General features: G+C 42.3%; 1 protein-coding gene across 17 annotated transcripts in view; it reads left to right on the top strand.

Moving 5' to 3' along the window:
- The first annotated feature begins 3,730 nt into the window (after nucleotides 1-3,730).
- The window catches only part of ADGRL3 (adhesion G protein-coupled receptor L3), a 272,261-nt gene continuing 257,445 nt past the window's right edge, over nucleotides 3,731-18,546 (top strand). For 16 of the 17 annotated variants that reach the window (XM_075149833.1, XM_075149835.1, XM_075149829.1 and 13 more), the window contains exon 1: nucleotides 3,731-3,948. In XM_075149833.1, the coding sequence (XP_075005934.1) occupies nucleotides 3,758-3,948 (191 nt within the window). In that variant the 5' untranslated portion in view covers nucleotides 3,731-3,757. The remainder of the gene's footprint in view (nucleotides 3,949-18,546) is intronic. The other variant, XM_075149832.1, reaches the window with a different exon arrangement.

Genomic DNA, 18,546 nt, shown 5'->3' with positions numbered 1-18,546 from the left:
ATACAATCGTGCTGTGTATTTCACAGACGGGCTTTGATGTATCTTATTTCATAGCAAAAAGAAAAAAATCTTTGCTCCTCACAGGAAAACCAGTAAAAATGTTTACGTATGGTTATCGTATAGCGATGCAACATCAAGAAATGTGCTTACAAGGAGATAAACAGCCAACCTCTAATCTGTCTTTGGAGTATTTATTGCAGATACCAGGGTAGAAAAAAAGCCATGCAGAGCAACTGATGTGGTGCAGGATGGCAGGATGGAAAACACGTGCCATTGCTTTCGCCTATCATATTGTATTACAGTATTCAGTTATTCCTACAGTTTGTCCAGGGTGTCACATTTCTTTTATGCCGTATATCCAGGAAATAAATGTTGACTCTATGATACCACAGTGAGGTGTCTGTAAGTGAAAGCTGCCCTTCTAACGGCAAGCAGTCGAGTGATTATGTGAGAAACAAAAAGGTAAATTCCAGTAAACAGAAAGCCACATTTCTAAATGTTTGCATCTATCCAGAGGTTCTTTAATGGGAAGTAGAACATGAGCTGTTATTTTTGGGGAGGGGTGTTTGGTTTTGGTTTGGGGTTTTTTTGGGGTAGCAGGGACTGACATTCATGCAATTTTAGTAGATCAATGCCATAAAGTCTCAGGTACAGGAGATACAGATGTACAAGATACAAGAAATGTGCTCTCACACCTGGTACAGAAACATGTTTAACAGCTTTTACTAAACCTCTGTATTTTCATATTATCTGTGAAATCCTCCACCAGAAGCCTGAAGTATTGCATCATCATTATTGATAGAGTTGCTGTGAGATTAGGATGCTATCTTTACCCTCAGATAAACTTCTGTTTTAATAAAACCATATTGCTGGTAGCAGTTCCTAATGTTTTATTTCCAACAAAACATGAGAGTTAAGATTAGCTGCATATGTACAGGATTGCTGTTTGACAAATACACCAGGTTTGTACAAGTGAATTCTCAGATAGTTAATTTCTGCGATTTTAAGCGGGGTTTTCCTCGACCATCACATGTTTAACGTCTGCTTTCTTTGACAATATAGAATAGTTACTGCAAAAAATACATAGGAATTAACAGCAAAAATATTCTTTCTGAAGCATGTGGGTCGGAGGTTTGAGTTTTGTTTTCTGTAGAGGGAACTGTAAAAAGTAAAGTAGTATTAGCAACTGTCTTTGCTGTTTCTGTAGCCTACAGTAGCCTCCCAGAGAAAAGGATCCAAATTGCCCAAGAACTGGTCCAAGCCATAGCCCTGAACAGCTAATATTGACTGTAAACCTCATTTTGCCATTTTCTTGGCAGTTAATAGGAGTCCTCTAAGCGCATGGTAGGAGGAGGGAGGGCACTTGGCCTCAGCGTTCTGCCAAAAGCTGCTAGAAACCTTCTGCCTCCCGTGTCGCCAATCTGCTCAGGTTTAGTACAGAAGAGGCTTGAAAAGAAAGCTCACCACAGCTCTTTTCCGAAATCAGCAGCCTGGCATCAGAAGTTTTCTGGTCAGCCTGGGCCTGTGAACACTGACGGTAACGCCGGCAAATATAAACTCCCCTACCTGTTGCCGTAGAGTCTGGTGTTTCACAGAGCAGGGGCTGCTGCAGGCTTCTGTGGACAGATCCTTTTAAGCGGACTTAATACCTCTTGATGTTGTTTGTAGGGCAGGCTAAAATTGCTGGGCTTTGCAGACTCTGCCCTTCTGACAGGCTTATCTCTTCGATCAAATGTCTCTAACTTTATGTCCCATCCTTCCTCCACTCACCTTGTTGATTAGTGAAGTAAAGCCAAGGGTAAGAACGAGATATTGTGTCTCAGAGGTTTGCGCTTGTCCTCCTGGCTTCCCTCCTTCTGTAACAGGAGAACTTGGTCGCAGTAAGAATTTACTGCATTACACAATGTATGGTGCAATATGAGCTCAGGGCAAAACTGTTTCTCCGATCTCAGGGAAGGAGGACATCTTCCATGATCCAAACCCTAAAGCTATGCTAATTGTAGAAGCTATTATTCAAGAATAAATGCATATCTGTCTTGGGAGTTTGGCAATTACACCACAACTCTGGGGCATCAGTAAGGGTCTGATATTAGAGTAATCCCTGCAAATTTACAGAGCTGGGAATGTTTATCTGTCCAGTAATACAAATCTAAATGAGACAACTGACAATAATAGAAGGCTTCACGGAAGTTAGAGTAATATGTTGGATTGCTACCTGCCAGCCAGACAGACAGAGCAGCCTTGATACAGTTAAAGGGTATACCAAGAAACATCAGTAGGCTCTTATTTCTATAAGCAAACTTGGTGTGCATGTACCATGTGGAAGTTTAATGAGACAAGACAACAGCACATTGGAAGGGATTTTTGGTTTTGGGGAGGGTATTTTGGTATTTTTATAATGGGGCCAGGGGGGAAAGTGAGTTGTTGAAAGATGCTCGGTGTCAGATGGGCCCTGGATCTGTTAGAGGGTTAAACTTTCCCTGACTGCTCTGTGACCATCACATAGATACAGGCTTAGTTTATATGTTGAGTTTTGTGCTTGGAAGTAGTACAAAATGGAGCCAAAGGGCACATCATCCCTGCAGCTGGAAACCTTTTTGGCATGGGTGAGTTTTCATTCTTGTGGAATAAGGAAGGGAAGGGGTTGGCTTTTGTTTCAGCTCGTGGCTGGTGCACTCAGCTGGAAAACAAGTATTTGGTTCCCAGCTTCACCGTGGATTTCCCATGAGATCTTCTGGAAGCCGCATAACCCTTTTGCGGCTGAGACGAGAATGACAACGCATAGCTACTTCATATGGATGTTTGGGGGATTAATACATTCACGTTTGTCAAGCTGTTGAAGATCTTTGGATCAAAGAGGCTGTAAAGATGGGAAATATTATTGCTTGTTGTCATGTGAGTTTATTTACTAATACTTTAGGGCTTTGTTTTCAAGGCATCTTAAAGCATGTTTCTTTTTTTCTTTTGCAAACTGTAGCCTGGATTTCTTTTAAAACAGGTAAGATTTCTGAGAGCTCTTTGAATTAACTTTACAAGTATGTGCCCGTATTGAACATGCAGGCAGATCCGACACAGAGCTGAGACTGAACTTTAATCACCCAGTGTCCCATATATTGGCCTTTCCATGGAAAATATCACTGCAGGGTCCAAACTTTGGGATGGTTGCCAGAACCTGCAGGCCATCCCCCGGCACACCGCAGGCTACAGCAAAAGCCATTAGGCTCATGTTTTCTAAGGACCAAGAAAAGGACCAGGAGCAATGCAGATGTTATTACATCTGCAGTAGGACAGATACAGTCTTGCTGAGCAGGTGGGATCCTGGCACTTGGATTGCTTGTTGTCAGAAAATTTCCCCGAGTTGATCAGGTACAACACAGGACTGTAATTTTACATATCAAAGCCAACTAGGTTTTCACCTAGTAAATAGAAGTAATAACAATGCTATAGTTGCTATTTACCTCTTTCAATAGGGGATTTCTAAAGCCCTGTATAAAAGGGATCGTTAGCTTATTTCTGAGATGAGAAGATCAAGTCACTGAGTGGAGAAGTGATTTCTCTTGGCAGCCAGCAAGCCAGAGATCAGACCCTGCTTCTGCAGACCATATCTCAATGGTACCGAAACTATCTCAGTACAGCACATGGATAAAACCTGCTGCTAAACATCGTTCCACTTTTAATCCTAGACTCAGTGTGGAAAGTAAATGTTTTCTGTGTTTCTGTGTTAATCCTTGCAGCTTTCAGCCGTGCCCCGGTCCCCATGGCTGTGGTCCGAAGGGAGCTATCCTGCGAGAGTTACCCCATAGAGCTTCGCTGCCCGGGAACAGATGTTATCATGATCGAAAGTGCCAACTACGGGAGGACTGATGATAAAATCTGTGACTCTGATCCTGCTCAGATGGAGAATATCCGCTGTTATCTGCCAGATGCCTATAAGATTATGACTCAAAGGTATAGTATTTAATATTCTTTGTTTGCTGACTGTTGTTTTTTTAATCCGGTATGCACACACCAGTTTGTGTGTGTGTTTGCATGAGAAAATACAGGTACTTACTCTGTATGTATGTGCACAGAATTACAGCTATCATTGCTAAACTGTGGGTTTAACAGAGTTGGGTTAGCATCATGCAATATAAATAACATTTGCTGTACTACTAATCAGTCATCTTGCTACTCACCCAATTTTACCTCTGAAATACCTAAATATCAAGGCTCTTAATGAAAACATCAATGAAATCTTTCTCAAATGCACATTCACTGTTTTTTGTGCTGTGTTCAAACAGATGGCCAATAATCTCCTTTAAACAATTAATATTTTGTGTTCAGAATAACATTTACATTTTTCAAAATACAAAGAAAAGTCTCCATCATTCATTGTGATGCCAGGCTTAGTTTTAGGGAGGATCTAATTCCCAGTCAAGGACTCGCATTCACATTGGTTTTGCAGAAGACTTGCTAAATTTCTGTATAATAACTATTGCTGTTAAGTGTGGCTACTGCATCTGGAAGTGGTACACACCATATAGACAGACTCCTGTATTGCAGAGCCACGGCCTAACAGTTTATTCCAACCTAGAGCTATCCTGGTTATGGAAAGCCTTTAACTGTTGCTGAATTTTTCAGGGTATTTTCTGGCACAAGAGATGTTGTGGGAAGATTTGTAAGTCACAGCTCTTGACATGTAATGGCATTCAGTACATTTCTCCTAATAACTACACATGAATAATTGTTTTTTCATTTGGCTATTAATTAAATAGCAATAGAAATCAGTATTTCAGGGTATTAATAATGGTATTGACATAGGCAAAGTGTTGCTAATTGAAGTCATGACAACAGTGTTTGCATGGTGACCTAATGGCTAAAGCAGTGCAAAGTTTTAATGGAGTATCTTGCTATTGTTTGCTGTGAGATACTTTGGACTAAAAATAGAGTTGTGTGAGCAACAGAAAAGAAAGCATGAGTTTCATTTATATTTGACATGCTAACGGCTATTTTTGAGCTCCCTTTAGAATTGCTCCACGTCAAGGATTTAGATCTCAAAATGCTGAGAGGTCTCATGAAAAATGTCGTCGTTGCTGCATATGGCTCCTATAAGCCCATTCTTTAAGTTGAACCTCCTTGTGTAGCTGGTTGAAGTCCTGTTTGTAGGATGGTGCCGGTTACAGTTTCAAGACAAGCAGAAAGGGTAACAATATGCCATCAGCTGGTCCCTTGGATTCGGAATGGTTTTAGTGGAATTACTGTAATTCTCCTGTTCAGGTTGTTAGTGGCTTCAAGCAGAAACCCTTAATCCTCTGCATATTGGCAGAATAAAACCATGTCATCCCCTTTTGTGGGCCGTTACAAAGTACAAAGTATTAATAATTTTATATATACATAGTAGCGTCCTCCAGCTGCTAGCTTCTAAGCCAAATGCAGAGCTCTGCAATCTTCTGGTCAGTCCCCATGTGTAGCAAGTCTGCAATAAATATTAGCCCTGTGGTCGGGGAGGGCACATAATCATATTGCGTGCCCACGGTGCTGGGATGAAAACTCATGTTGATTACTCAGCTCCAGATATCATTACTGTGGATTCAAAATGGCTTAGCAGAGAGTTAGCAGGGAAGTGCATCTTTGGGGCAAAGTATCTCTGTTTTCCCATTTGGGCAAAAAGTGGTGCTGTGGAGGACAGCCACTGAGGGGAAATTTCTTGCAAGGGAAAAGCAAATCCCTGCTGACTGAATATTAATATCTGCGGGGCCTTGCCTGATGCCGTTTATCAATGAGGAGGCTCAGGAAAAGGTGGTGCCTCTTTCCATTTAAGCCATTTCATGATCAATTTTCATGAAGAAGTGTGCAATCGTGTTATTAATTGGGTACTATTAAGTTTCTTGAAAATAAATATAACCTCATTCTAGTTAAAAGGCAGGTTAAAAGGGGGAGAAATACTCTACTTTGCATTTTTATGTCAGTCTCATTTCGTTTTTTAATCTCCATTAATTCAAAGACTTGAAACAATTTAAAAATAAAACCATTAAAATGAAATATGTTCTTAAGATGCAAACCAGTCTGCCAGCTCACAGCTCCGAGTACGCCTTATAGCTGAGCCTCTGAAAAAAGTAGTTTGAAAGGAGAATTGTGACAGCCTAGTAGTTGTGGCACTAACTATGGCATTTTCTTCTGAAAGCCTCTACCTGCAAAATTAATCAATTCAGCAGTATTTGGGTGGTTTTTGCAGATGAATGCAGGCTTTAATACAATGAACTTGTCTTTGCTAATGCTGCGGGGTGGGGAAGCAGCTCCTGGGAACTAAAGATTCTCATGGCAGTGTAACCCACATGGTAATCGAAGCTGTCTGCATATGGAAAGAAAAACGATATGCGTAGGGCATGCTTATTATGCATTGATTAATTATTGCATTCATAAATACACAGTCCCCTTGTAGGTTTTATAATAAGTTGTCTAACTGCTGGCAGTTTTTAATCAGCAACACTGTATAGCCAACTTAGACACATTATGGAATGGCTGTGGGGAGGGGGAGAGGGAAAAGTGGGAAGAAAAGTCTGTATGAGACAGAGATGTTGTTGGTATGTGAGCTGAGGCTGCGAGTGAGCAAATTTATGGTAGATATTATCGATTGCTCTCCCAGCCCACCCTCCCCCCCCCCAAAAAAAAATATTGAGCTAGCGTGTTCCTTTCTTCTGTATATTTATTTAAATTAATTTTGCAGACGAGTACGTGGGGTTATTTTGAAAGGGAAAGGCATAAATCTGATGGTGTGTTTGTGGAGCCCCCTGAGCAGAGGGAACACAAGGGGTTCTTACTGCAAGCGTTGCCCTGAAAATCTCTAAAATCTTCGGAGTATTACTCTAAGTAAAGAACGTTTAAACAGCTTGTAGGGAGCTATTTTATAGGAAATTAAATCTCTGTGGCCTATTTTGTTTTTTAACTTGCCAGCTCTTCCTTCAAGCATTCAAGCAGCAGCTGCCCATAAAAGCTCAGAAAGAGTACTTTATGGACTGAAGTTTTTCTGATACGATTAGAGAAAAATGTATTTCATAGCATGTTTGCTTTGGAGAAACGTCTACGAGGGCTATAACAAACAATTAAATTCTAACGATGGCCATTGTAAACTGTGTGCACTGTACCATGGGAGACTTCGCTATGTCCTCCCTTGAGCAGTTGTGCCACAAAATTAACATATCATCCATTCAAACAGCCGGGGTTCTCTGCGAACAATAGGGAAAAGCAGCCCCCTGTTCCCGTAAGAGTTGCCTTTGTTTTTATAGTGTTAACGCTGCTATTCAGTCTATTAAAAAACACCCTAAAGAAAAAGAAAGAAAAATAGCTTTCAGCGTGCTCTGTTGAATTTCTTGTGGATGCTTTCCACCAAGGAAATGCCCAGCTCAGAAAGACAAAATCTGTGATCACTTTTTGCGTTCTGGTGGTTTCACTACAAGTCAGTGGAGCTAGTCGCATCGTAAAAGTGCCACACGAATTTAAGGCTGCAACGCGGGCAAGGGAATTAAACATTTAGTTGCCTCCTCCTTGATTCAGACAAAAAAGCCAGCACATGCTTCTTTTTAAGGCATGTGCTTAAGTGTTTTGTGGAATGAAGACCTGCCCATGTACTTTCCTGGGTTGAAGCCAATGGAAGGAAGAAGATGGGTGGATCAGGTTTTGCATGTATGTTCGCAGAACTGTGCACTGTCGATACCACCTTTGTGTTTAACTTTGTAATTTGAAACAGTCTCAGTTTTACTGAGCTCCTTATCCTTTCCTCTAGGTTTTAACCTTAAATGTTAAAATGGGGGGGAAAGTCCAAGTAGCAGAGCCAGCATGTAGGTACACATACACAGACCAATTGCATTTTTTGCCTTAAAGGCAAGACAAAGGCTTTTCTTTTGCTTTCCAGATATCAAGAGTAAAGGGATCCTTGTCTACCCCAACCATTGTCTGCTACTCTTAAGCTGGAGGAAGGAAGGGAGGGATGGAATAATAAGACAAAACCAGCAAGCGTAACAGAGGAGCCAGGGGAAAAATGTTCACAGGTCGTAGCAGCTGTTCCCAAAACCATAGCAAAATTCCTTCTGCCTTCTCAAAATTTGGAAGGTAGAAAATGTGGAAAGCACTTGCTAGGGAACTCTATCATATCTCTCAGCAACTCAGAGAGCTCAGTTTGCAAAGGGAGCAGCTTGCACAAGTCCTGCCTTTTGCCACAGTAGAGTGTTGCAGAGCTCTTGTGTGCCACTGTTGCCACTTCTGGCTTGGGGATGAGGGCTGAAAGCTGCTCAGCTCGCCCCTCTCTTCTCCCCTGAAGGGAGCACTGGACCCATGTCCCACAGGCAAGACACCTCTTGCCCAGAGCTTCCCGCTACTCCCAGCATAGAGACACTGGAGCTCCTCCAGCGGAGGATGTGTGGCCTGCACCGTGCAGTAGGACGTATACCCTCTGCTCCCCTGCAGCTGGTCATGGTGCCATCTGCCCCCAGCAAAGCGCCCTGGTGCGGTGCGGGTCAGGGCCTGACAGGTGGGTGCTGCAGATCTGCTAGAGTCCTTGTCCGGCTGAGCAGACAGAGAATTTCTAGTAGCTCTGTGGGAGGCACAGCTGGGAGGTACTAGGTGTCCTGCTGGGCTGCAGTTGCTTAGCTAAACTAGTTTCCTTTAGGTTTGAGTCTAATCTGCGTGGTTTGTCCTTGTGGTTTCAGTGTCGGCATCATTGATGAAGCCTGCAGGTCAAGACCTAGAGTTTTAAAAAAAAAAAAAAAAAAAGTACAATTAAGAGTGTGAGACTGTTGTCAGCTGCTTGACGCTCTCAGATTTCCATTTAGTTTCATCAGAGGGCCTGATCCTTTTACGTGAGGAGGGGCACTCACAACTCTCCCCGTAATCTGAAGGATGGCGGCAGGCACTTTGCACAGGGTGGGTGAGAAGAAAGAAATTGTATGAACCAGCTTGCATTACATTGCAAAGATTTTTCATCTCCTGAAGGGCTGTGTTTTGTTAATGTTTTTGGTTGATGACCTGAAAAATGCAGGAGTCCGAAACGAGTGCCATTATTATTGTAATAATATTGCATCTCATGGTATGCTGTTATTGATGCTATCAGCACCTGTGATTTTCAAGACATTTCTCAAATGCCAGTGATCTGCTCTTGCATTGGGAGGAAATAAAGAGGCAAGGTTATTTGTATTTTACAGATAGGATAATTCATGTTAATCATTCATAAAGTGACCACTGGTTTTGATCATACCAATTTTGGGATGTTCTTGTAGAGTCTTTTATATTAAGTAGCTTGTCCTGGTGCACGTGGGGAGGATGCGCAGGACAAGGAGAGCTGCAGACCTGGAGGCTCTGTAATGACAAGGCCGTCAGTAGGGCTGAATGAGCAGACTTCAGTTGAATTGCAGCACAGTTGTGTCAGGCTCTACAAAATTTATGGCATATTTCTCAGAAAACAGCCTCCTGCTTAGACGTTGTCATCACCTCTGACTCAGATACTGAATGCCCCATTTGATAGGAGCCCCTCCACATTCCCCTGCATCCTGAGTACATTTTGCGAAGACTGCCAAGATAATATTCATTTTTCTAAATTTGTTTTTACACAGATGGCATGGGAAGTGCATTTCTGAAGGACTGAGATGTTGCAATGGGAAGCTAGGCTTCTCTCTTTCTGGGAAGCATAAGTCTGGCGCTTTGAGATTGCCATGTGAAAAGCATCAATATGGAAAAATACTAATGTTTCAGTTGAACAATAGTTTCTGTAACCAGTAGAAATGAACAGGGAATACTGAAGCTCACATTCCCTGGATTCTGATTTTAAAGGCTAGAAAACAAGCTTCACCATTTGGTTAAACAACCTATTTTCTCATTTTCTCACCATGTGGGAAGATATTTTAAAATGAAGCAAAGTCTTTTAATCTCATCTGCACCTTGACCCTGGGACAAGGGCACATATACTATTACTAAGAGGGGAAAAAAATAAAAAAGAAAAGAAAAAAAACAGTAAGTGCTAGTGCACTGAGCTGTTGAATCACTGTTATAAAGGTTGCTACTTCCCAGCCTGTACAGTCTTAATTTATCCTACCTCTTCCTTTCCTGAAAATGCTGTCAGACCCAAACAGAGGAGTAAATTCTGAAAGCGACAGCCCCCTGGAATTGCCCTGGTACCCTAGTAAATCAGGGCTTGTCAGCCCAAGCATCTCTGCTGATTGCAGCTGCCATGGTAACAGATGAGGAGAAGGCAGTAGTTTCTGAAGGTAATTAGATTCCAAACCGTGGAAGGCTCTGTAGATCAAAAATAGTGCTTTAGGCTTCCCTAGGTACCAATTGGTAGCCGTGGCCAGCTATAAAACACCCCACTTAAAATAAATAAATAAATAGACAGTTGTGTTGTGCTGTGGCTGCTGGTTTTTGGTTGCTGTTAGCATGCGACTCCAATGCGCTATCATTTGAGAAAATCCAGGCTTGAGCTGAGAAAGCGATGTGCCAACCGGCAGCCTCTGTGGCCAAAGGGAAAGGCCTCCTTGAAGTGCACAGGCTGGAGGAAGCTGGAGGAATTCATCATTACTGTCTTCTAAGACGGTTTCAGTTTGCCAGCTATTTTGGTTTGTTTCATTTCGTTTTTTTCCTCCTCACTGGCCTTAACTGACAAAGAGAAGACATGGGATAATCTCTTGGATAAATCATGTCTTGAAGTGGCCTCAGAAGTGCAGAACACATGATGTGCTGAAAACCATGCAGGGAAAATCCAGGTTTATTACTCCATCCATTACTTTACTAGCGTGAAAGTGGCTGGCTCCAGCCTGTCAGAAGGAAGGGACTGGCCAGTGCTTGGCAGCCTGCCCTGTGTAGCTTTTGCCATTGGGAGAAGACCTATATGAAACATGCTCCTGTCATCTGTTGTTTTTCTGAACATTTGAGGCTTGTTGAGAACAGCTACTAATTTGTACATGGGGAGGAAGCGTTGAGGTAGATAGAGACGTTGCTGACGGTGGTGTTCACCGGTTGAAATGTGTACTGCATTTATTACCATGTTGCACGAGGTGGGTGCAAGCACAATGAAAGCCTGCCTGTAACTGCAAGGAGGGCAATCAGGGAACATGCATCTCTAGGCCTTCAGGTACTGTTCTCTGCTTTTGCTGAAACAGGTTTTGTACCATGAAAACCAGTACCCAAGGTGCCTGAAGAGCAAAGTTTAAAGCCAGGCATCTGCATGCTGCCCATGACACCTCCTCCCATTGCCTAAATTGCTGAAGCAATGAACGTCGAAGATGCTTCTGCTCAGTCTTCCTACACTTTCAGTCCACCTGAATGTGACAGCCTTATGGGGCCATCACAGGGCTTGGTCTTCAGATGCTTGGTGTTTTTGTCACAAGGCTTAAATTTATTTAGAGCATTGCAAGATAGTGTATAAGGTTTATTCACGCTAAATGGACTTATACTATCTTAAGATAACAAAGAAATAATTCGGTTTGAGTAGAAAGATACATGCATGCTCCTTCTCTGGTTAGCCTTCTAGCTAGAAATAATGGTTAAAGGGCTGTGAGGTAAGATGACTTGAAGTAATGCATCTATATCAGCTTCTTTTGCTTTTTTCTTTCTTCTTGTACAAAAGAGCTCAGTTAGTCTATGCCTGAGGTCAAAATTTGGTTTATACACAGGGGATTGTCTATTCTCCAGGATATTTCAAAGCTTTCATTCAGCACATTTTTGACTGAAACGTTTGTGGATTCTTTGGAGCTTGAACTCCATATTCCATTCCAAGACATGTAAAACCAGTGCTGGCTTATACCACACCCTCTCTGTGTGTATGCCCTGGGATTTCTGTACTTCTCTGCAGGGCTGGAAACACTCTCTGCAGACCTCACTCGCCTTTGCACACTTGCAGTTTGGCATCCACAGCATAGCTTTGCATTTTGTGTGATGGCTTTGCTGATACCAAATACAAACAGGCAAAAGATAGGTATGAGGCACAAATCATTCGCTCGCCAGTGTCAAAAATATGTACTGACGCAGGCAATGTTCCTGGATCATCAGTTCAACATGGTCCTTAAATTTAAGTGTGAGTTTTGTTAGTGGGATGAACTGAAGTTTATTTCAACCTCTTTGGAGAAAAGAGGGAACAAACAGCTTTTATTGGAAGCAGTGACACCAGAAAAGGTTTTGCTGCCATTATGATTCAGGAGAAGGATTTTATGTATCAGTAAGCGGAGTGCATAAGAGATGCCAGGCCACATCTGTGATGTAAAGGAAGGGCAGGATATGGGATTTATGATTAGAGCCATCTTCTATGCATTATGCATAAGATAATACATTGGTGTCCGTTATATACAGTAGAAGCCTTAATTCAGCTGGAGTCCTGCTGACATCGTAAACTGGGAGGCAGCGAGTAGTTTATGGGCAGTACTAGAGCCTCTGGACTGAATTATAGCCTCAGCATTCAGTCCGTTACCGAGAGTTGCAGTTTGTAGTAGGCAGTATATTACGTGCTTTTACCCAGAGTAGGACCGGTGACAAAGAAGGAAAAACTTTATTGCAGAGACCCTGTGAGGAGTAGGAGATGGAATTATGGGCAAGAGAACCACAGAAAACTATAAAACTAATGCAAGGGAAGAAGGGAGGATTTGGAGCTGGCCAGAAGAAAAGATGCCAGCATGGGAACAGGGTTTTTCCATGCAGTCACTGGTCTACCCCCGTGCCCTGTCCTGCCTGCCTTGGGGCAGGATGCGGCATCCCTTAGTGGGCAGGGACTCTCTGCTGCCCCCACACCTTTTCTTGTCCTGATCCCTCATAGTTAGATATAGGCTTTCACCCCAGTGCCCAAGATGTTTAATATTCTTTCTAGATTTTCTTCATTAGCATTAATTGTAATCGCTGGATATTCTTGCTGTCTGTAAAAATGGCCAAGCCCTTTCTGAATCTCATCAAGTCCCTGATCATGATGACTTCCAGGAGCTCCAAGTCCAGCAGGATAATAGCCTATTTTGTGAAAAACAATTGCTTTTTGCCAAGTTTTAATTTCATTGCCATCCCTCCTCAGACTGTGAAGACAGGGGCATCCAAGCTACCTTTTCCATTTCCATTCATTGGCTTGTATGCATTTGTCATATTGCTTCTAATTTAGCTGTTCTCTAAGGGAGAAACTTATCATCTTTCAAATATTTCTTCTTATAGGAGTTGTTTTGGGTTTTCTATATGTGTGTGTGAATGTTCTAATTGTTTTTCCCCGAATGCCCTTTAATTCTTTAATATGATGAGTTGTGCCATACACAGCATTCCAGGTCAGGCTGCATCATCTACCTATATATAGGCAAGATGTTATTTTTTTATTATTATTTTTCCCCCGCTGTGAAGCCCACTCAAATGTTGAAGGTTTTCTTTATTTTAAGCAAAAACAAAAGGACAGAGGATGGAGAAAAAAATTGTTTGTGATAAATTTGAGTTTGAGGCTATTTCTCTTTGGAAGACCTGCTTCCTCTCTTCCTTTCCCCAAGTGGCTTTGATTGACACAGAATGTCCCGTTTGACTCAAGAGTATTACAAACAACACAAATATAATTATGTCCTTCCCCAAAACGCCTGTTCTGTTCCTGATAAATTATTAGCTGTCTTGGTCACTTGGAACAGATTGTTCTACTTAAATGGTGGTGCCCAGATAGTGCTGATGGAAAGTAAAGTTTGGTCCTCGATGCTAATGCTAGCAAATATGTGGAGTAAAATATAAAATCAACCATTAGGTTGGAGGGAGCAAGGTTAGTTCTGGAAAAAATATAGTGCTTGTTGCAGGTGTCTGGGGTCTGAATCATGCATATCAGAGCACTATGCTCTCGTCAGGGATGTTGGTGGACTGGAGGTGTGCTCAAATCGGTACATCGAGTGATTTTCCCATGGGTAGTGGAGAATTGCATGTACAAAAGCAGATGAGTAACCTTCACTGTTGATATTTGGAGGAGCAGGGGAGAAATCTTTAGAATCCCTCTGCCTGTGTCAGAAATGCTCCTTGGCACCCTTTTGAATTACTGGCAAGGTTGCTGACAGCTGAACACAGGCATCTAATATCCGAGACACCTTGAAAAAACCCAAACCCTGTAACTATACATACATACTAAGAATATAGGTCACCTTCAATGCAGTGGATTAGACTGAGCTCTGGAAAATCAATTTCAGTTGATTAGTTGCACTTGTAGCTAGATGTAAAGATTAAGCCAGGCACCAAACAACGCAGGCTAATGCCTGTCGTGTCGGGCTGCAATCCAGAAAACACTTTGGTGCTTGTGTAACGCTGTTCACGTGACAGGAGCTGCCTGAAGCCGGCGTGGAAGTAGAAGCATTCCAGATCTCTGCAAACTTTGTTTTTGTGGCCTGGATGGTGTCCAGGCAGCAAAAGCACCTGGTGGGTCATCTCTCCAAGTCTCTGGAGGTCAAGGGGACCTAAGCGCAACTAAGCAGCCACCTACTTCGCTGCAAACCACACACGTGAGCAGGTTGGCAAGCCAAGGGTGGATCGCATCTTATTGTCACCACTTCCCCCATTTCTAATGACTGCAGTGTTCTATGCCCAGGGGTGGCTGAAGTGGAACTGAAGTTGTAAACACTTGTCAATTATTTAAAAACCAAAAGTACTCTATAAAGAGTGAAGGGAGAGGAAGAGGATGGAGCTTTTCTTTTATAGTGCTTAAAAGGCACCTCATTGCATCAGCTTACAGATTCATTTCCAATTGACACAGCATTCCCCAGAGGTGTTTTTTGTCAGGAGACTTTGGGCGGGAGTAGAAACCTCCTATAACTAAAGTATCCTTCAGGAGAACCCATGTATTTGTGTTAGTATTGACAATAGGTGAAGCAAATTCCTTTATGTCTTAACAGCCTTTCTCTGTAGCTTAAATTTTAAGGGTTTAAAACATTTAAAAGCACCCATTGCCAGCCAGGAGCCTGACTCCCACTGAACTGGCACGAATCTTGGGTTCCCAATGTCCAGAAATTTCTTTTGGAAAACTGGAAGGTTGACTCTCAAGTGGCTCTAGTGCCTTTTAATATTTTGCTCGTGATCTAATTTGGATCTTAAGTATACCAATTTGGAAACAGCCTGCCTGACATCAAGGCCTGAGTTTTTAAACTCGTATGGTTTAATAAGATTAACTTGCTGCAGTTCTGATAGAGTCTTCAGTGAAAGCTTATTCAAATTAAGAATCAGTCAGAGGGGAAGTAGCCTCAAGCATAGAGTAGGAGTGAGGTGGTGCCAAAATTCAAGGCTCCAAGAGGCTCTGTCATCTTACCGTTCAGTGAGAGCAGAAACCTTTAGCTGCCAAATTAATGCATTAAGGGGGGAAAAAAGCATAATTAAGAAATGAAAAACTAATATTCCCTTTTTTAGCTGTTGTCTTTGGAGATGCACATAGATATGCAAACATAGAAACCTTGTTCAAAAACTTTCATTTTTAGACTCTAGAATATGTATTAAAATATGTGGGAACTGGGTACTCCCTTACATGTCTCTTTGAATTATCAAGAATAATTCACAAAGCAGGGCATGGCCACTAAATGAATGAATAAATAAGGGAGTTTGAGGAGTAGTCCTGCCAAATCTGTGTTTTGGGGATCTTCTGCGTAAAAGAATTAATTCATGTTTTTTAATCATGTTAGTTTCTTCCAGTGTTTCCTTGCATTTCAGCAGCTGAGTATCTCCACCATGAATTTAATTTCTTCAGTACTGATATGGGAAATCCTGATTGTGTAACCTCTTTTGACCCAAGGTTACATCTTAATGCCCTTTCTCCCAGGGGGACACCCTCAAGTTTGGCAAGTACCATGCGATTTTCAAACATGTACCATATTGATAACATGTATATGAAATCAGGGCCCTTCTGGTTCTGATTTGAATTCTGAGCATGTCGGGCATTTTTTGTTCTTCCATGAAGAAGAAAATTCTCGGCAGAGTTTCCATGCATAATTTCATTCCACTGTTTCAGCAGGAATAAGGCAGCAGTGAAAGAGGAATGTGAAATCAAGAGCCCATCACTTATTGAATATCGCAAATTTTACTAAGGTGTTATAGGAAAGAGGAAATCTGTAGGACAGATTGGACTTTGGTCACAGTCCAGTGTTGCTCAGCTAAAAGAGAAACAAAGCCTCAGTGGCTGCGGTGCTAATTTAAAGACATGCTTAGCATTGGCAGCAGGAATGGCTGGAGTGCTTAGTGTTGAGTATGAGGCCCTGGTGTAAACGTTGGGTAATTTTGAAATCCCTGTGCTGCGACAGGAGCCATCGTCAGCCATCGGTTACCCAGACCTGGTCCAGGGGAGGGCTTAACTAGAATAAAATGGTACAAAAATGTTTTGACCTCACGGGAAAACAAAAGATTTTGAGAGGCTGAGATTTGCAGGGGTATGTCCTTTGTAACAGTGATAAAAGTGTGCCTGTTCTGTCTTCCGCAGCAATTAAAAATATACTGAAAAGCTGAAGTTGGTTGCTATACAATGTAGCCTGGGTGTCTCTGTATGCATAAAGCAATTGCAGTAATGGTTAATTTGCTTGCAGAGCAAAGAGTAGCCAGTAAATCTTCTTTCTGTAGGTTAGCAGAAGTGTACAAAATCTAGTTTGGTTACATTAAGTATATCTTCTACGCTTTTTTCCTCTTCCAGATGGCTATTGCCAAAATAGACTATATACAGTATGATGTTTTAAATATATGCATTTCTTTAATGTGCAACATTTGGCATGTTTGTATATACATCTAGGTTGACTGCATATATGTAGAAAAGGATGTACATATGAGAAAGTACAGCAACACGTGCACAGAAAAAGCAAATTACTGCCTTTTTTAAAGAGGAAACTTCACAATTCTTGCCTTTCACATACACGAGGAGTAGAACAGATTTAAAATCAAGAAGGAAAGCAGAAGCAACTCACCGAGATTGCTTCAGAGAGCTAAAACCAGTATCAACATCCAGAAGACCCCAAAGGCGTTGCAGCGTACTAGCAGATCCAGGTTGGCTTACGATATATACATTTGTTGGTCATTTGTTTTTCTTCGAAACCGCAAAGCAAGCAAGAAAGTGGCACTGCTCTGGATGTCTGTTAAGCCTGTGCTGCTCCACCACACATGCTGAAAAATTGCTGTCTTAATATCCCACACAGGTGTCGTGACTTTCAGCTCGGCACCTTCAAACTTTTATGACTCCTAATCAATGAACTGACACTGTGACCAAATATCCCACTTTTGCCCATGGTGCATAAGACCATGGTAGGCAAATGGGATCCAAGGGAGCTGGCTCCATAATATGCTCAAGAATTTAGCCTTTGACTTCCAGCTGCTTAAATTTTTCCATCTTATCCAAGCTTTTTGCTTTATTATCATCTTCTTATTAGGCAGTAGAGAAAGCTGTATTTCTTGCTTTAATACTTTTTCTCCTGGCTTTACCTCTGCTGGATTTTTTTCTTTCTTTCTAGGAGCTTCTCAGCATCCTTTTGCTCCCAGGTGATCACTGTGTTTTCTCTGTAACTGTGAAACCTCTGCTGTTTTTGCGTATTTCTAAGTAATCCTTATATCTCTTTTTATGTGGTTGCAAGGACTTTTATTAGACTATGTGGAAGTCTAGGTCCTGACCTGCTCTAGGTGAGCTGCGCTTTGCTGACTGCAGTTGGAGCACCCTGATTTGCAAGTGCTGAGGATCTACCACGTTCAATACAGCCTTTGTGCGGCTGCATCAGCAAATGCCTTCCACGAGGATAACACCACCAGGGAGGGCAGTTTCTATTTTCAGTGACTTCCTACAACCAGCATTATAACGGGAAGTGGATGGGTAGGCTATCTTCGCATTCAGGTTTGGCACTGAATAGGCAATCTGTACCTTGGTGGGGTACGTCGCATAACAGGAGAAGAAGGGGATTTCTTTGAGGTTATATGGTCAGCCGGAACGGGATTAAGTTAGTATTTTACAAGGCTTTTGTTCTGTGGCTGTGTTCAATCCCTTCGATCTTCCCAGCTCCTAATGAGGTGGGGCCCCTGATTTTTGCTGGGCTGTGCATGTGGCTCTGCCAGTGGTAGCAGATAAATCCGTGTTTGTATTCCTGGCCTTGGGCTGCGCTCTGAGATGGCGAAAACCCTGAGCCTGGCTCTTCCTGCCACTTCAGCTCAGCTTTGAGTAAGCGATTGTGCTTCGCTGCGGCTCTGGATAACTTGAGATGGTGTGCAAAGCAATCCGAGCAGCAGAGCAGGGTGGAAAGTACAGGACTGTATGCACAGGGAGCAAAACCACGTGAATTTATAGCCTGGGAAGCGTTGGCCGTGGTCAATGATGTTTCTAACGGTGTTTTGGTGCATCAAGAGTCTGATTCTGGAGGGGCTGGGGTAATTCAAAGCACTGTTGTGCATTAGTGACTCAATTCAACTGAGAACATTTCCCGAGTCACAGTGGACATCTTTGTGAGTAAATACTTGCAGGATCCAACCTATCGCTTTTGCAGGTCCCTTGCTGCAGATTTCAGGAGGCCACAGAGAGGAGAGAGAAGGAAGAGAAGCATGCTGGGCAATAGGGAGAACGAGGAATGTTTTAGAGTGAAACCTTAA

Source organism: Calonectris borealis, chromosome 4 (assembly GCF_964195595.1).
Source record: "Calonectris borealis chromosome 4, bCalBor7.hap1.2, whole genome shotgun sequence".
Classification (NCBI taxonomy): Eukaryota; Metazoa; Chordata; class Aves; order Procellariiformes; family Procellariidae; genus Calonectris; species Calonectris borealis.
This window is presented reverse-complemented; position numbering and strand designations above follow the sequence as displayed.